At 31.4% G+C, this 13,781-nt stretch overlaps 3 protein-coding genes and 1 pseudogene across 3 annotated transcripts in view; all 4 read right to left on the bottom strand.

The window, feature by feature from the left end:
* LOC108694009 overlaps positions 1–2,463 on the bottom strand; it is a 5,081-nt pseudogene extending 2,618 nt beyond the window's left edge.
* A 346-nt stretch (positions 2,464–2,809) lies between these two features.
* Positions 2,810–6,892, bottom strand: LOC108694020 (zinc finger protein with KRAB and SCAN domains 4-like). Its single transcript, XM_018203263.1, has 2 exons — positions 6,827–6,892; positions 2,810–3,161 (listed from the first exon to the last, which is right to left on the bottom strand). Exon 2 carries the CDS (start codon positions 3,139–3,141, stop codon positions 2,845–2,847), a length of 297 nt encoding a protein of 98 aa, XP_018058752.1. The 5' UTR covers positions 3,142–3,161; positions 6,827–6,892; the 3' UTR covers positions 2,810–2,844.
* Positions 6,893–8,326: 1,434 nt separating this feature from the next.
* Positions 8,327–9,167, bottom strand: LOC108694019 (longitudinals lacking protein, isoforms A/B/D/L-like). Its single transcript, XM_018203262.1, has 2 exons — positions 9,116–9,167; positions 8,327–8,595 (listed from the first exon to the last, which is right to left on the bottom strand). Exons 1-2 carry the CDS (start codon positions 9,165–9,167, stop codon positions 8,327–8,329), a joined length of 321 nt encoding a protein of 106 aa, XP_018058751.1.
* Positions 9,168–11,893: 2,726 nt separating this feature from the next.
* The window catches only part of LOC108694011 (RE1-silencing transcription factor B-like), a 2,543-nt gene continuing 655 nt past the window's right edge, over positions 11,894–13,781 (bottom strand). The window contains exon 2 of the mRNA XM_018203253.1: positions 11,894–12,231. Within this exon, the coding sequence (XP_018058742.1) occupies positions 11,894–12,231 (338 nt within the window). The remainder of the gene's footprint in view (positions 12,232–13,781) is intronic.

Below are 13,781 nucleotides of genomic sequence, written 5' to 3'. Positions count from 1 at the left end.
TCGAATTAACTTTTAAATGTTTCATTAATTAAAATTATCCATTTTTTTGCTTTAAATAATTTAAAATAAGAAAATTTGATTCGCACACACATCTAATAAATTATAAATTTATTATGATATAATAAATTACGCAGCCCCTACATTGGGAATTACATACCAAAAAAAGAATAAACTTATTTACATAAATTTAAAAATTTGCAATTCTGCTCTTAACTAAATAAATGCCAACATAAATATTCCCATACGTAAATAATATAAATATTCCTTAATGAGTGACAAAAACAAAGATAAATTCTAAAGAATAAAGTATGGGAATTAGGAATGCCAAAAACATTGTTTTAATCATCTATTTGATAACTTTTATAAATCGGAAACATTAAATAAAACACATAATTCTTGGACGTGTTAAAAAATATTAAAATATCATATTATTATTTACCATTATAAAAAAAATATAAAATATCAATATCGCTAAAAAATGAACATATTTTTAATGTATACTTTAAGATCTAAAATGACTTTTAAGTAATACATAACGCGCATAGATACTTTTTACATTAATTTTCCAAAAATGCTTTACAAATCGAAATCGTACTTTTTGAAAAAATAGAAACGGAAACAACATCATTGTTAGTTTATTAAATATTTTTTCAATTTTTTATTTTTCGATAGATATTTTTAATTTTAAGAAATATTGTAATAATTTTTAGAAAAAAAGTTAATGTAGAATAACTAAAAAAATTAGGAAAAAAATTACAGATAACAATGATAGTATTCAAAATTGACTGAAAACTGTAACTTCGTGAAATAACAATGTATAAAATAATTTGTACGTTTCAAACACAAGTTTAATATACATACATAATAATTATACAAAAATTATTTGTGATAATTTTGTTTCTAATAAATGAATTTAATTTTTAATGAGATGGGATTTCTCAGATTTTAAAATTTAAACTTTTTATTTCTTGCTTGTGTGAAAGATAAATTTATTTCTTATTTCTACGTTTCTAATCATAAGTGTCTATGCATTAAATAATCAACAAATATAATTAAAAATACATATAAATTTGATACATGTTTAGATTATTTTTCTAATGTTTTTCTTTTAAAGTAAATCAGAGAAATCTCATTATCTCATTATCTCTCATTATCTCATCATTCCTTAATATTTTCCACGTTATCAATTAAGTAAAGTAATTGCAACAAATAGCGCTTGAAGACTATGATTACTTTCAACGTGATTGAAAGAAATTCGTGAAAGAAAATAAAAAAGGTTATATTTATCTGTTTATAGCCGGAACACATACAAATTCCTTGACATATCAGAAATATATCTTTCATGTTTACGAAGTAACATGCAGAATTTAAATCGCGCCGATCGGCTAATTCAATGTCAATTTTTAATAACAATTACTTTCGTTTATGCATATGATTAACATAAGTTAAATATGACTATATTCTATAACGCAACTTATTATAACTTTCAGTTTTATCACAGAAATTTGTTATTTGCGCATAACTATCATTTTCAACCGTTTGATTTGTTTTTTCGATGAATCTATATTATAAAGGCAAATGATTATGTCAATCATGATTAATTTATTAATATAAATATCAATTTATTTCTCATCTCAGCTTTCTCTTCATAATTTAATAATAATCTAGAAGCTTGATAGTTAATTTTTATTAAAAGTATCGGAAATATTATATTTAAATTACAAAATCAGTCGCATTATGAAATTTATTTAAAACGATTTATTAATCGCACGCAATTACATGCGCGCATTAATTGAAAATGTCTGTATTTGCAGTACAAATTTCTTCTATAAAACATCTCTAAGAAAGGATAAGAAGGGGCAAGACGAGGTATCTTTTTCTGAGAGGAAGAGATTAACTCTATCTCGATACGTGTGCGCGCGCGCGCGCGTGTGTGTGTGTGTGTGTGTGTGTGTGTGTGTGTGTGTGTATAAATTAAACTACGTCAGTCTCCAAATCGCGTTTAGTACAATTTAACAAATCGCAGCTCCATATTACGGTGCTTCGCCCGGATGTGTCTGTACACAGCTTGCGTGTACTTGCTACGCATTTCGCAGTGCGGACACTTGAAGCGTGGCATGTCGACGCATTCTAGCCGATAGTGTCGGCTCATGCCGCCGGTAGTGCGGAAGACACGGGCGCACTTGGGACAGGGAAAGCCGCGCCGATTCACGGAGGCTTGAACTCTGAATGTGTGACGGGTATTCCGCAAGCTGTGGTACTTCAGAATGATCGGTCTGAAAGAATCTGCAAGCATAAATAGAAACGGAAATCTATGTTAGAATAATCAATATGCAACCAGTGATCTCTTAATAACGGGGGAATCGAGGCAGCGAAGAGGACGGGAATGCGCAGGAATTTCGGGATGCCTCCTTCTCCTCCTCGGAAATGATCGAAGATTGTGTCGATCTCATCTGTATCGAATACTTGAAAATCATATACTTGAAAAACTATATGCATATACGTAAGCTTCTTCGGTATTACACTCTAAAATTAGTCTTACTACAATTAAAATTATAAATCATTTCAATTTTATTTTTGCAATTAAAACAATTATAATACAGCTTTTAATTAAAAACAATTATAATACAGCTATATTGATATAGTTGTAGTTCACGTTAAATTGTTTTTCCGAGTTTTCCATCTTAATCTACAGATTTGGATAGCCAATCAACCAAGCAAACGTTATTTTAACAGGAACAATCATTGCTGTTAAGGAATATACAAACGAAACGAATTCGATTTTATTGATGATGTATATTAGTGTCTTATTGATATATCGTACAGTGTTCTTCTCATTGTGGATTAGTAGAGCTTGTTCAGCATGACCTTCTGTCCCGTATGGATCTTCCTGATGTGATTGTAAATCGAATGAGACCATTTGCTCACATGACCACAATAGGGGCACTGAAAACGTGGCAGTGAGTCACATTCGTATCTATAATGCCGGTACATCGAGTAACTCTGAGAGAAGGACTTCTCGCATTTCGGGCAGTGATGCCTCCGGTCGTGCGAATCAATAGTGCTCTTCATCGTCTTACGTAAGTGTTGCTGCTGTTGCGATCTTCGCGACACCATCTGGGATAGCTCTGCCTTGTCCATCAGTCCGTTGTCCCATAATTCTGAAACCGATGTCGTCTCGTGTTAATGACAATTCGCATTATTCATAATGATAACTGTTGGCACGCAACTGCACAATGACTATACGCATGAAACAAGGAAATCAACGGAGTCTCCTTCGTGAAAATGTTCGCGAAATTAACACGAACACAAACCGTAATAATAATCGAATAGTAATAATTATGTTGTCCAATACAACTGCATTCTATCGACAAATTTTAATCCATATTTTTCAAAAATTTAAGCACCTAAGATATTTTAAGCTTATAATTACATCATTATTATATACCTAACAAATTTATTGTTACGCGATAACACTGGAGCCTATTATAATATATTTCTTGAACTCAAAAATTTCGAGGAAAAGAGAATAAACAACATAAATCTGATACATCAGGCTGGAACTGACAACCTATCCTTGAGAATCAGCGAGGATTTACAGAAAAACTCTTTACATTTTAGATGATGTTAGATGTGACTAATTTAATTCTATTCACACTTACTTATTACCATCACTATACGTATATTACTATCAGCAGGTTTCTTCATCTTTATGTTCATATTTATGATTGAAAGATTTTTGTAACTATAAATACTTAAAAAAGAATATGTAACAAATATATCTGTAATCGATTATTAGCTAATTATTACGTAAGCTAATTATTACGTAATTTTTGGCAAAATTCTTACGTGAGATTTATCTCAAGTAACGATATAACAGAAGAAACACATTTAGTCTTTCGTGAAAATTTATTGCCATAAAATATGCCACACAATAATAGAATATCATCCAAATAATAGAAAGAATTCTGAATTCTTCTTCGTGTATTTTTATTTTTTACATTTGAGAACGCTATGTACAATACAGTCTTGAATTCTTTAAAAGGATAAAATTGCAGGTTTCAAAATCGGAGCAATTCCGGTTACGCAAATTAAATTAGTAATAACTTAGTATAAAGATATTAGGTGTACAATTTTGCTTCCGCCGTTTTTTTTCCGAAATTCGAAGCTTTATTGTAAAAAACTGGTTATACATTTATGATTCAAAGTATTGTCCATCGCTGGCCACTACTTTCTCCCATCTTTCGGGTAGCGTACGAATCCCGCGTCGAAAAAACTAGTCATCTTTTGAGGCTATCCACGAATCGATCCAATTTTTTACTTCTTCATAAGACCGGAAGTGCTGGTCAGCCAGGCCGTTTATCGAAAACAAACAAGTGATAGAGGGAGCAACGTCTGGAGAATACGGCGGGTGGGGTAGGACTTCCCATTTCAACGTTTCCAAGTATGTCTTGACCACTTTCGCAACATGGGGTCGAGCATTGTCATGCTGCAAAATCACTTTATCGTGTCTCTCGTTGTATTGCGGCCGTTTGTCTTTCAATGCTCGGCTCAAATGCATCAATTGCGTTCGATACCGATCGCCTGTGATTGTTTCAGTCGGTTTTAACAGTTCATAATACACTACGCCGAGCTGGTCCCACCAAATACAGAGCATGACCTTGGAGCCGTGAATATTCGGTTTGGCCGTCGACGTGGAAGCATGGCCGGGAACTCCCCATGATTTTCTGCGCTTGGGATTATCGTAATGAACCCATTTTTCGTCCCCAGTCACAATGCGATGCAGAAATCCCTTCCGTCTTTGCCTTTCAAGCAGCTGTTCACAAGCAAACAAACGCCGTTCAACATCTCTCGGCTTCAATTCGTACGGCACCCAATTTCCTTGCTTCTGAATCATTCCCATAGCTTTGAGGCGTTTTGAAATGGCTTGTTGAGTCAATTCTTCTGCCAATTCTTCTTGATTTTGACACGAATCTTGCTCAAGTAATGCCTCCAATTCTGCATCTTCGAAAACCTTCTCTCTTCCATCGCTATGCCGGTCTTCGACGTCAAAATCACCGTTCTTGAAGCGTTGAAACCACTCACGACACGTTCTTTCTAATAGCGGCCTCACCATGAGTATTTGAGAGCATTCGATGAGCCTCAGCCGCAGATTTCTTCATATTGAAGCAAAAAATTAAAACCTCCGGCAAATGACGAGAATTTGGCTCGTAAATTGATATTTTCAATCGAGAATAACTTTATGATGCAGACACAAATCAACTAATGTTTCTATGGAGTTATGTTGACAGATGTCCAAGTTTATTGTATGACGTCTATGATCTATTTATTTCGACCACCACTTACCGCTAAAGCCATCTATAGGAAAACGGCGGAAGCAAAGTTGTACACCTAATATTTAAAATACAACACTTAAAAAATACTTTGGAACCAATCACAAATCGAATACAATCAGTTATGCGTCATATACATAATTATATGTATAAATCTCTTTAACGTTTCGCACAATAATAAATTATTCTCTGAAATTTTCTAATAACCATACACATGCACAGAGAGAAAAATAATTCCCTAGCACAACAGATTTTTTTATATTGCTGTAGCAAAATCTGTCAGTTTTTATGTGAGCAGCAATGAGATCTGTTAAGAGTATCAATTACAATTTGTTAAATATTATGTTGCTAAAACTGCTAAAATTATTTTGAGGCAAGAATAAATAAATGTTTGTTTAACACTTCGTTGACATACTCTCGCTTTCTTTTTTCGATCCTCTTTTTTCGATAGCTTTTTGGCACACTGAGTGGCTCACGCCCAGAATGTTTAAACAACTAGCATTCTTATTTAAAAAATCCAATCAATATGAAAAAAATTATGGGTCAATTTCAAGTTCTATAGAATAGTTTTCAAATAGTTTTTGATTGAAATTTCATTACAGTTTTTGTGAAAAAAATTCTTGAGTTCAATGAATAGAGAAAAAAACGAGTGAAATCTTTGAAAGATTGTAACTGTTAAAAAATTCAATATTAAAAGTTAAAAATTTACAGAATCGTTGTTCAGATACTTTGAAAAAAAAAATTAGTTTATAAATTGGTTTTGGATAAAAGGTATTTTATTTTGCGTATTAAATGTAGACTATTTTAGGAATTGAAAAAACAGAGATTTTTTATAAATTTGTATTTTTGTTCTATAAGATAAAAGAAAATTGAATTTTAGAGAATTAAAATAATTTTGTGAGTAGTTCACACCCATTATATCAACGAAGGATTAATTATTAAAGCTTTTTATGTAAATAACAAGAACAAAATACATTTGCTTTTGTAATCCATGATATGCAATACAGATCTAATTCACATTCAGTAATACCTACTTTCAAAAAATAAAATAGCACTTTCTTGCCCTGAAAAGAGTAGATCGATTAGTGAGCGCCCTGAAAAGAATATATAGTAACAATAATAATTTTGTTACAACAGCAAAATTACTTTCCTCCATGCATGTAAACTTTTTCCACTGATTCATTTTGTAAATTCGAAGAACGAAATCATATCATTCAAGTCATGAAGACGACTGCACAAACATAAATGATAAAAAATAAATAAAAATTCCCATCAGTCAATTCGGCGAGTAAATACAGAAGTATAATCTCTTCGATTTTTCACACTGGTTCACGTTCATCGTGGCGAAGATGCCAAGAGCTCAGTAAAGTTTCACGAGAGTCACTTGCTCTTTCGGATGCATACACCTTACATGCTGATAAATATTCGAAGTCTTCTTGCTGCAGAGATTGCAGTATGGGCACTTATACCTGGGCGCTTTGCCGCACTCGTACCTGTAATGACCGAGCATCGTATCCCGTCTGCCGTAACCGTTGTTGCAATTAGGACAGTGGAATTTGCCGGTGCTTGAATTGTACTGTGTAATATCCCGTTTCTTCACGTATTTCTTCCGGTGCATCATAAATTCCATGGGTCTGCCACCTACAAAAGATCATGCCATGGTCAACATTGTTATTCACTCAGGATATGTCTCGGGAACATCCTGTTCAAGGATGAGAACGCACCAAGATTCCATGCAGAAGGAATATTCGCGATAAATAAGTGAGATATAGAGAGGAAAAACAGATACTGAGATAGAGCACAAATGAACCAGAGAAAAGACGCAAAAGAATATAAAAATCTAAGTCACGTAAACATAACTCTTGAGAGCAAAAGTCGTTTTTCAATAGAACATTTTTATTAAAACTTGAAAACAAGCGCACGTTCGGTCGCTTTACATGACTAAGTACATTGTCAGGTAATGAGATGTAATGACTTAATCTTTCTATATTATTCAATTATCGCAGATCTTCCGATAAAAAAGATATCTCAAGAATGTTAATCTATTTCTATATAATTTTTTTACTCAAGTCGCCATCGGAAATTGATAGTCAACTCAAGTTCTCCAAGAAAGAAATCATTTTCACTAATAAAATTCGTCTTATATATTATTAAAATGTGATTCGATTTTGCACAAAAATATCTCATGTATTTGTCTAAAATCACGTAATCTGAAACACATTAAAAAATAAAAATATGAAATAAAAATATGTTGTGCTATTAATTATCACATTAATCCTCTAGGGACAACATCGTTTTGTCATTAAAAAAAAAAAATTTTTTTTACTACTATTGCTTAAAACCTATTAGTAAGTGAAGAATCGTGTAGTCTCTCTTACTGACAGAAATACTATATATCAGTGTTCAATGCTACATACATTTCCATCTTCAGTTCTTAAATATAATTAATTTATACAAATCCCGATTTTACTTCGAATTATTATTTATTCTGAATTTTAATTTTAAAGTGAAAAAAATTTATAACACTCGCCCCTAGAGACTTAAGCAAATATTCATCTATAATACACATATGTAATATAATATTCAAATATAAAATTTCTTTACGGAACTGGATGAATGAAGGAACAAAAAACATTGATACAATAACGAAAAGGATAGACCTTAGAACGGAAACCAATCTTCCCAAATCCGTTTGAACACTCAGGATAAAAATACAAATGTTATTCTTGTCTTGTAACATGCATTACATTCAAAATACATATATAATAAATGAAAGTAACATTTAATAATCGCTAACAGGTACAAAAAGACAGTATTCTCCTAGGAATGAGACTCCAGTTGAACATTATAGACATTTATCCCAGCTTGTCTCGTGACTACCGTCAGTGAAAAAAACGCAAACGCGTGGGCACACGGGACGAATCACGCGTTAAATCGACGTTCGTACTGGGTGCCTTTAATCGCGCGTGCCAAGCATGGCCGCGCGACTTGTCCTAGAAGAGCGTGTTGCAGATGACGAGCTTCGACGGGTGCTTGTGTCTAATATGGTCCTGTACATTGAACTTCTTTTTGCTAAGCATGCCGCAGTAAGGGCACTCGAAACGTGGCGGCTTGCCACAGTCATATTTGTAATGGGCCGTGACGGCGCTCTTCGTAGAGTAGCTTTTGCGGCAGCGCGGACATTGGTAGCGAATCCTCATCTTCCTCGGACTCCTACTGCCCATTCCGATCCCCTCGGGCCAGGGTAACATTTGTAGAAACGCTGAAAAAGACACGGAAGTGCGCGATTAGCTCACTTGGATGCGGCATGTAGGAAGGAAAACTTGTAGGAGTAAGTTCGTGATTCAGATACTCTTTTTTTCTCTCTTTCTATCTCTCAAACATTCCGAAGCAACAACACGCAGCACATTCGCGTGAGAAAACAATTCTCGTAGTTTCGAGGGCTTGGAGGATTCAGAAAAGAATTGTGAACTTCTCTATATGTATGCCGACAAATACTTGAAGAACTGATACAACAAACTATTTAAATCAACTCAAGGAAGAGAATATTCCCGAGGGCAATTATTTTAAGTGATAACTTTAATTGCATCCTCACATACATGAGGACAGAATGATTCGCTTTGTTTAGTAAGAAACGAACAAATAAAGCAGTTAAAAGTATCTTCAAGCTGTGCACGAACGAACTGCGCGATAATTGATCGATCAAATATCGAATGGTGACGAAGAACTAGATGGAATGTTAGTCCGAGGAGTAATGTGCGTCTAACTACTTCAAAACTCACAGTTGCTATTGTTTCCACAAATTATTGTCCAAGTGATCCACGATCTAAGCATGTCTTATTGTTCTGCAAAAAAATAGAGATGTTAATAAAATAAACAACAATCCGTCTACATAAAATATTCCAAAAAACAATATACATATCTAAAAAAAAATATATATTTAATTAGATTCATCAATCGTTTTCGAATTTCTGTGTAAGAATTCCTAAATTAAAAATACTACTACGTTTATTAATAATAAAACTAGGAATAAAGGATAAAGATCGGGGTGATTTTATTCTATAAACCTCTTTACTTATTCTTAACATTATTAATATTTTTTTTTTAAATAAATATATTACATTAATATACCGTTTACAGCCTTTATTTCTAATTTGTTGAGTACTCACATTACAGTCTTAAAAGATACTGTATTTAATATTATTTATGTAAATATGTTTTATTTAAAATGTAAAAAAACTCCAAATTATTCCAAATTTAATAATAAAATTACATATTATATTGCAGTTTATTCTTGAGAGACAGAAATAGGTAGTATGATAATTTTAAATGGCACATACAAAAACGTAAAGCAGTAAGAAACATAAACAGTAAGCAAATTGCTTAATCACAGTAGAGATCGTAAGGCCAGTAACGAATCCAAGTTACGATTTCCTTACTGCTTACATCTTACTCTGCTTTACATTTTTGTATGAACTTAAATTTCAAATCAAGATAACGCGTATATGCTTGTCGGAATTTTTGATGTGTATATGCTTGTCAACATTATTAGACTGCTGCTCTTCATATCGCAGTAAGAACACTTATATATGTCTCGGCAGACAATGACATTCGAAACTCAAATGTCGCAAATGTAATACATATGCTGATAGTTCTTATTGCACTTCGGGCAGACGTAGCTATTATAAACAAATTCATTCCTCTATGTTATTAATAAAAAATTAAAAAACAAAAATTTATTTAACAATTTATTATATTATGAATTAATAATTATTTATGAATTAATAATATTTCAAATTATTTAAAATCATATACAACATACAAAAAATTACACGACAAAAAAAATCGCAATTATCGAAAATATAATTCTATGTAAGACATAGTTGTAGTATATCGTGATTACATACAAAAATTAAAAGTATTAAGAATTAATCTATTAAATAAAAAAAACATACCTAATTCAAGAAAATAACAATACTAACAATGTTTAATTATTTCATGCTTCACATGAATAATTCATTTTCCATCTCATCTCAAATTTATGTACGAATATTTTTAAATTCCTTGATAATTTTTGAATTTGTTGTGTATTCGAGACCGATGACAAATCTGAAAGCAAAAATAAAATGGTGAAAAGATAGCAGTCATCTGACGAAGTACGCTGACATTCCGAGACTGATTGGAAAACGAAACGAATATCACAAAACACGTAGGAAAAAATTCGTAGGATAATTCTTTATTAGTCTCAATTGTATATTTTTATCGTATATTTATTATAAAAACAGTCATTAACGTTTATTCTGACAACAAATTAACACAGTTAATAACTAACAAAAGTATAGATTTCGATGCTAGAAGAACATGAAAGAATAATCGTTCGTTTATAATCCTTAATGATTGATATTATCTTTTAAACATTTATATACAAATTGTTTGTCTACAAATTTACAAGTCGCATCAAGTGAAGATCACTTCGAATGCAGAACTTTTCAAGAATAAACTTCTCTCTCGCAAAGACTATCCTCGAATAAAAAATTCACATTATCATCTTAAGATCAATCTCGAGAGAAATCTCTATCTGTCATCTACATCATATATCGCATAAACTTTCATCGCAGAAAACTATGTAAATGTAGATTGCATCTCAAACATAATCTACATTATTTAATTTTATTAAAGTTGAGAAAGAGAAAAAACCATTTAGAATACTTGAGAAATAGAATATTTCAGGAATTTAATAACATTTTCATAATATGCAGAAATTTCCGTACAAAAAACAAAGTGAAAAAGTGGCATTGCAAAGTTGATAACAGAGTCAATGTATGTCTTCGATTTCGTTACGCTAATATGCCTGTACATTTGATCTCATTATTAAATATAGTAAAAACATATGAATCTGAACTGCTGATCATAGCTGCGTTCCATGTGACGTTCACAATGCTTATGAATATCATTTGTCCTTGTTTAACATTTGCTAATAAAAATGAAATAATTCCAAGAGCACTGTAAGCATCAAATGAAACATAGCCCATAATAATAGCACACTTGTCTTTTCATAGAAGTTAGCTTCCCTTTTTATAGAAGTCTTTCGGACAGTAAAACACGTGACAAGACATTGTGGCTATTGCTAAAACATCTTGAAATTCTTACAATAAAATAAATAATGCAATCAACTAGATGACAAATGTCATGCTAAAATTTGCCTAAACATAAATACATAATATGGCCCAATAGACTGATATATGTAATAATGAAAACAAAAAAAATTAATCGATCTATCTGAAAAGGGGTGCAAAATCAAGGATTTTGTGAGTGGAAAAATATCAAAATGTGTAATGCGCTAATAAAGGAGTTTCTATAATAGAGAAAAAATGAGAAATCATTTGGCAGAAATACTTCTTTCGACTTGGCATAATAACTTTCGAAAAGAATAAATAACAATGAGAAGCAATGATTAATGAAATGATGATGAAAGAAATACAATTTAATCATCATATATCAATACATACAAAAAAAAAACGAAGATTTTCTATTAAAAAGATTTCCTAATATTGTAAACTTCATGTTAATGATGGGATATTTTGTGACCATTCATCTAATTTGGACTGTAAGATCTTATTATCCTGCGTGACAGTACTCTTCGAATAATAATTAGTCGTGCCTAATACATCGATAGCGTAAACATCCTGATTCTCGTGCAAGCGTTTCACGTGCTTGTAAGTATCAGAAGGATATCGCGATATGTACATGCAGTAAGGACATCTGTAACGTGGCTCCTTGCCGTTGCAGGCGCTCATCACATGCCGTTTCAGGTGAGACTTCTTTGCGTAATTGTTGGGACAGTTCAAACACTGATAGGGTCTTACGTTCCACGGACAGTAAGAATACCAGGGATATCCTGAAACATACAAACAACAGCACCATGTCCGATTTGCAAATATGAAAACATAAAAAGTTCGGTAATCTTAATCATGTACAATACAAATTACAGAAGAATTTCGATACAAAAAAATTTTGTATCACAGAAACTTTGATTTTTCATAAAAAAAAGATGCTCATAAATTGATTGAAAACTACGTAATGATGAAGGGTGAGAATTTTAATGTTTCCAGAAATATAGCGTTAATCCATGCAATATTTTTTAATATTTCATATAGGACAATATTTTTTAATATCCCATATGAGAATTAAAAAATAAAATTTTTTAAATTTTAGTAAAATTATTATACACATACATGTTATGATAAGAGCGAATTGCACATAAGTATTTACGGGACACAAAACAAGGAAGATATGTTTTTATTGCATGTCATTACGTCAATTTTTCGTCGAGATAATGTTTCGAAGATTTGGCGCGAACGTTGTGTGCGCGCATTCGTACCACGTGTTACTATGATTAATTGATCAGCTGATCGTAGTAGCCACGTATAGCCACGTGCTTCACCATAAACAAAATGTTAAACATCTCAACATCGACTTCACTCCTAAATCGAAGAAAAATCGTAACGGCCTTTCTTACGTAACGGTCTCGTTTGAAATTTCAGCGCTTCTAATGAGAATAAAATTATTTATCTCAGATTAGTAATTTATGAAATAATTCTCATCGTTTGACTTAAAAAAAAATTAAACTTGCCCCAAAAATTAATACAAATCGGCGTATTTTCAAATTGCAATATCTAAACTCGGACAGATCGTAGTTTTGTGAAACAAATTACGTTAAAAAGTACAAAATTTTAATCTTCTTTTATATAATTATAAAAAATTTATTTCCTAGCACATGGCAAATTGAACTTAAATAATTATTTAAATTAATTATTTTTTCTTTAAATAAATCACCTGAAAAGTTCAATCCGATATACATAAAATACATAATTTTTTCCACGCAATTGCTATTGAGTTCCTATGTATGTACATATATTTATGCAAGATGTTATTACATCTCGTAATAAGGTTAGAAAAAATATATGTATTGATCGTATATAAAAATATGACGTATTAGTGATATAAGAAATAATATACAATAGTATAGATAAAATTTTCGATGTAATTTGGCACTATCTGTCTTAATTGATTCAGATAGAACAATAGAAAATAGACATGCATACAAATATACATAAAATTATTGTATATTTTGCGCAAAGATATAATTATTTTGTAATTTTATATAAATTGCGTATTTAAATTTCTAAAAATAATAATGTACACATAATAAATAATAATTAATAAATTAAGTATTATTGTGTTCCTAACAATTCTAAGGTAACACGCAGAAAATGTAAAGTTTTATTATCACATATTTTAAATACGAAAATACAGATTTCTTCAGACATCATAATAAACATGATGTCTATTTATAATAGTGAAAGAGAATATTAAATACCAGACTAAAAATTAATGTAAAAAGTAAATAACAAATATAAAATATAAAGAAATAAATAATAAATATGA

Source organism: Atta colombica, unplaced genomic scaffold, assembly GCF_001594045.1.
Source record: "Atta colombica isolate Treedump-2 unplaced genomic scaffold, Acol1.0 scaffold112, whole genome shotgun sequence".
Taxonomy (NCBI): Eukaryota; Metazoa; Arthropoda; class Insecta; order Hymenoptera; family Formicidae; genus Atta; species Atta colombica.
The sequence above is the reverse complement of the archived record's forward strand: the minus strand, read 5'-3'. Positions and strand labels throughout refer to the sequence as shown.

What these genes read in the sequence shown, in the direction of transcription:
- LOC108694020 (XM_018203263.1), bottom strand. Translation starts at nt 3,141, where the DNA reads ATGGACAAGGCAGAGCTATCCCAGATGGTGTCGCGAAGATCGCAACAG.
- LOC108694019 (XM_018203262.1), bottom strand. Translation starts at nt 9,167, where the DNA reads ATGCTTAGATCGTGGATCACTTGGACAATAATTTGTGGAAACAATAGC. An exon ending in TTGTGGAAACAATAGCAACT is followed by an intron (nt 8,596 to 9,115) that starts GTGAGTTTTGAA and finishes TGTCTTTTTCAG; the next exon opens with CGTTTCTACAAATGTTACCC.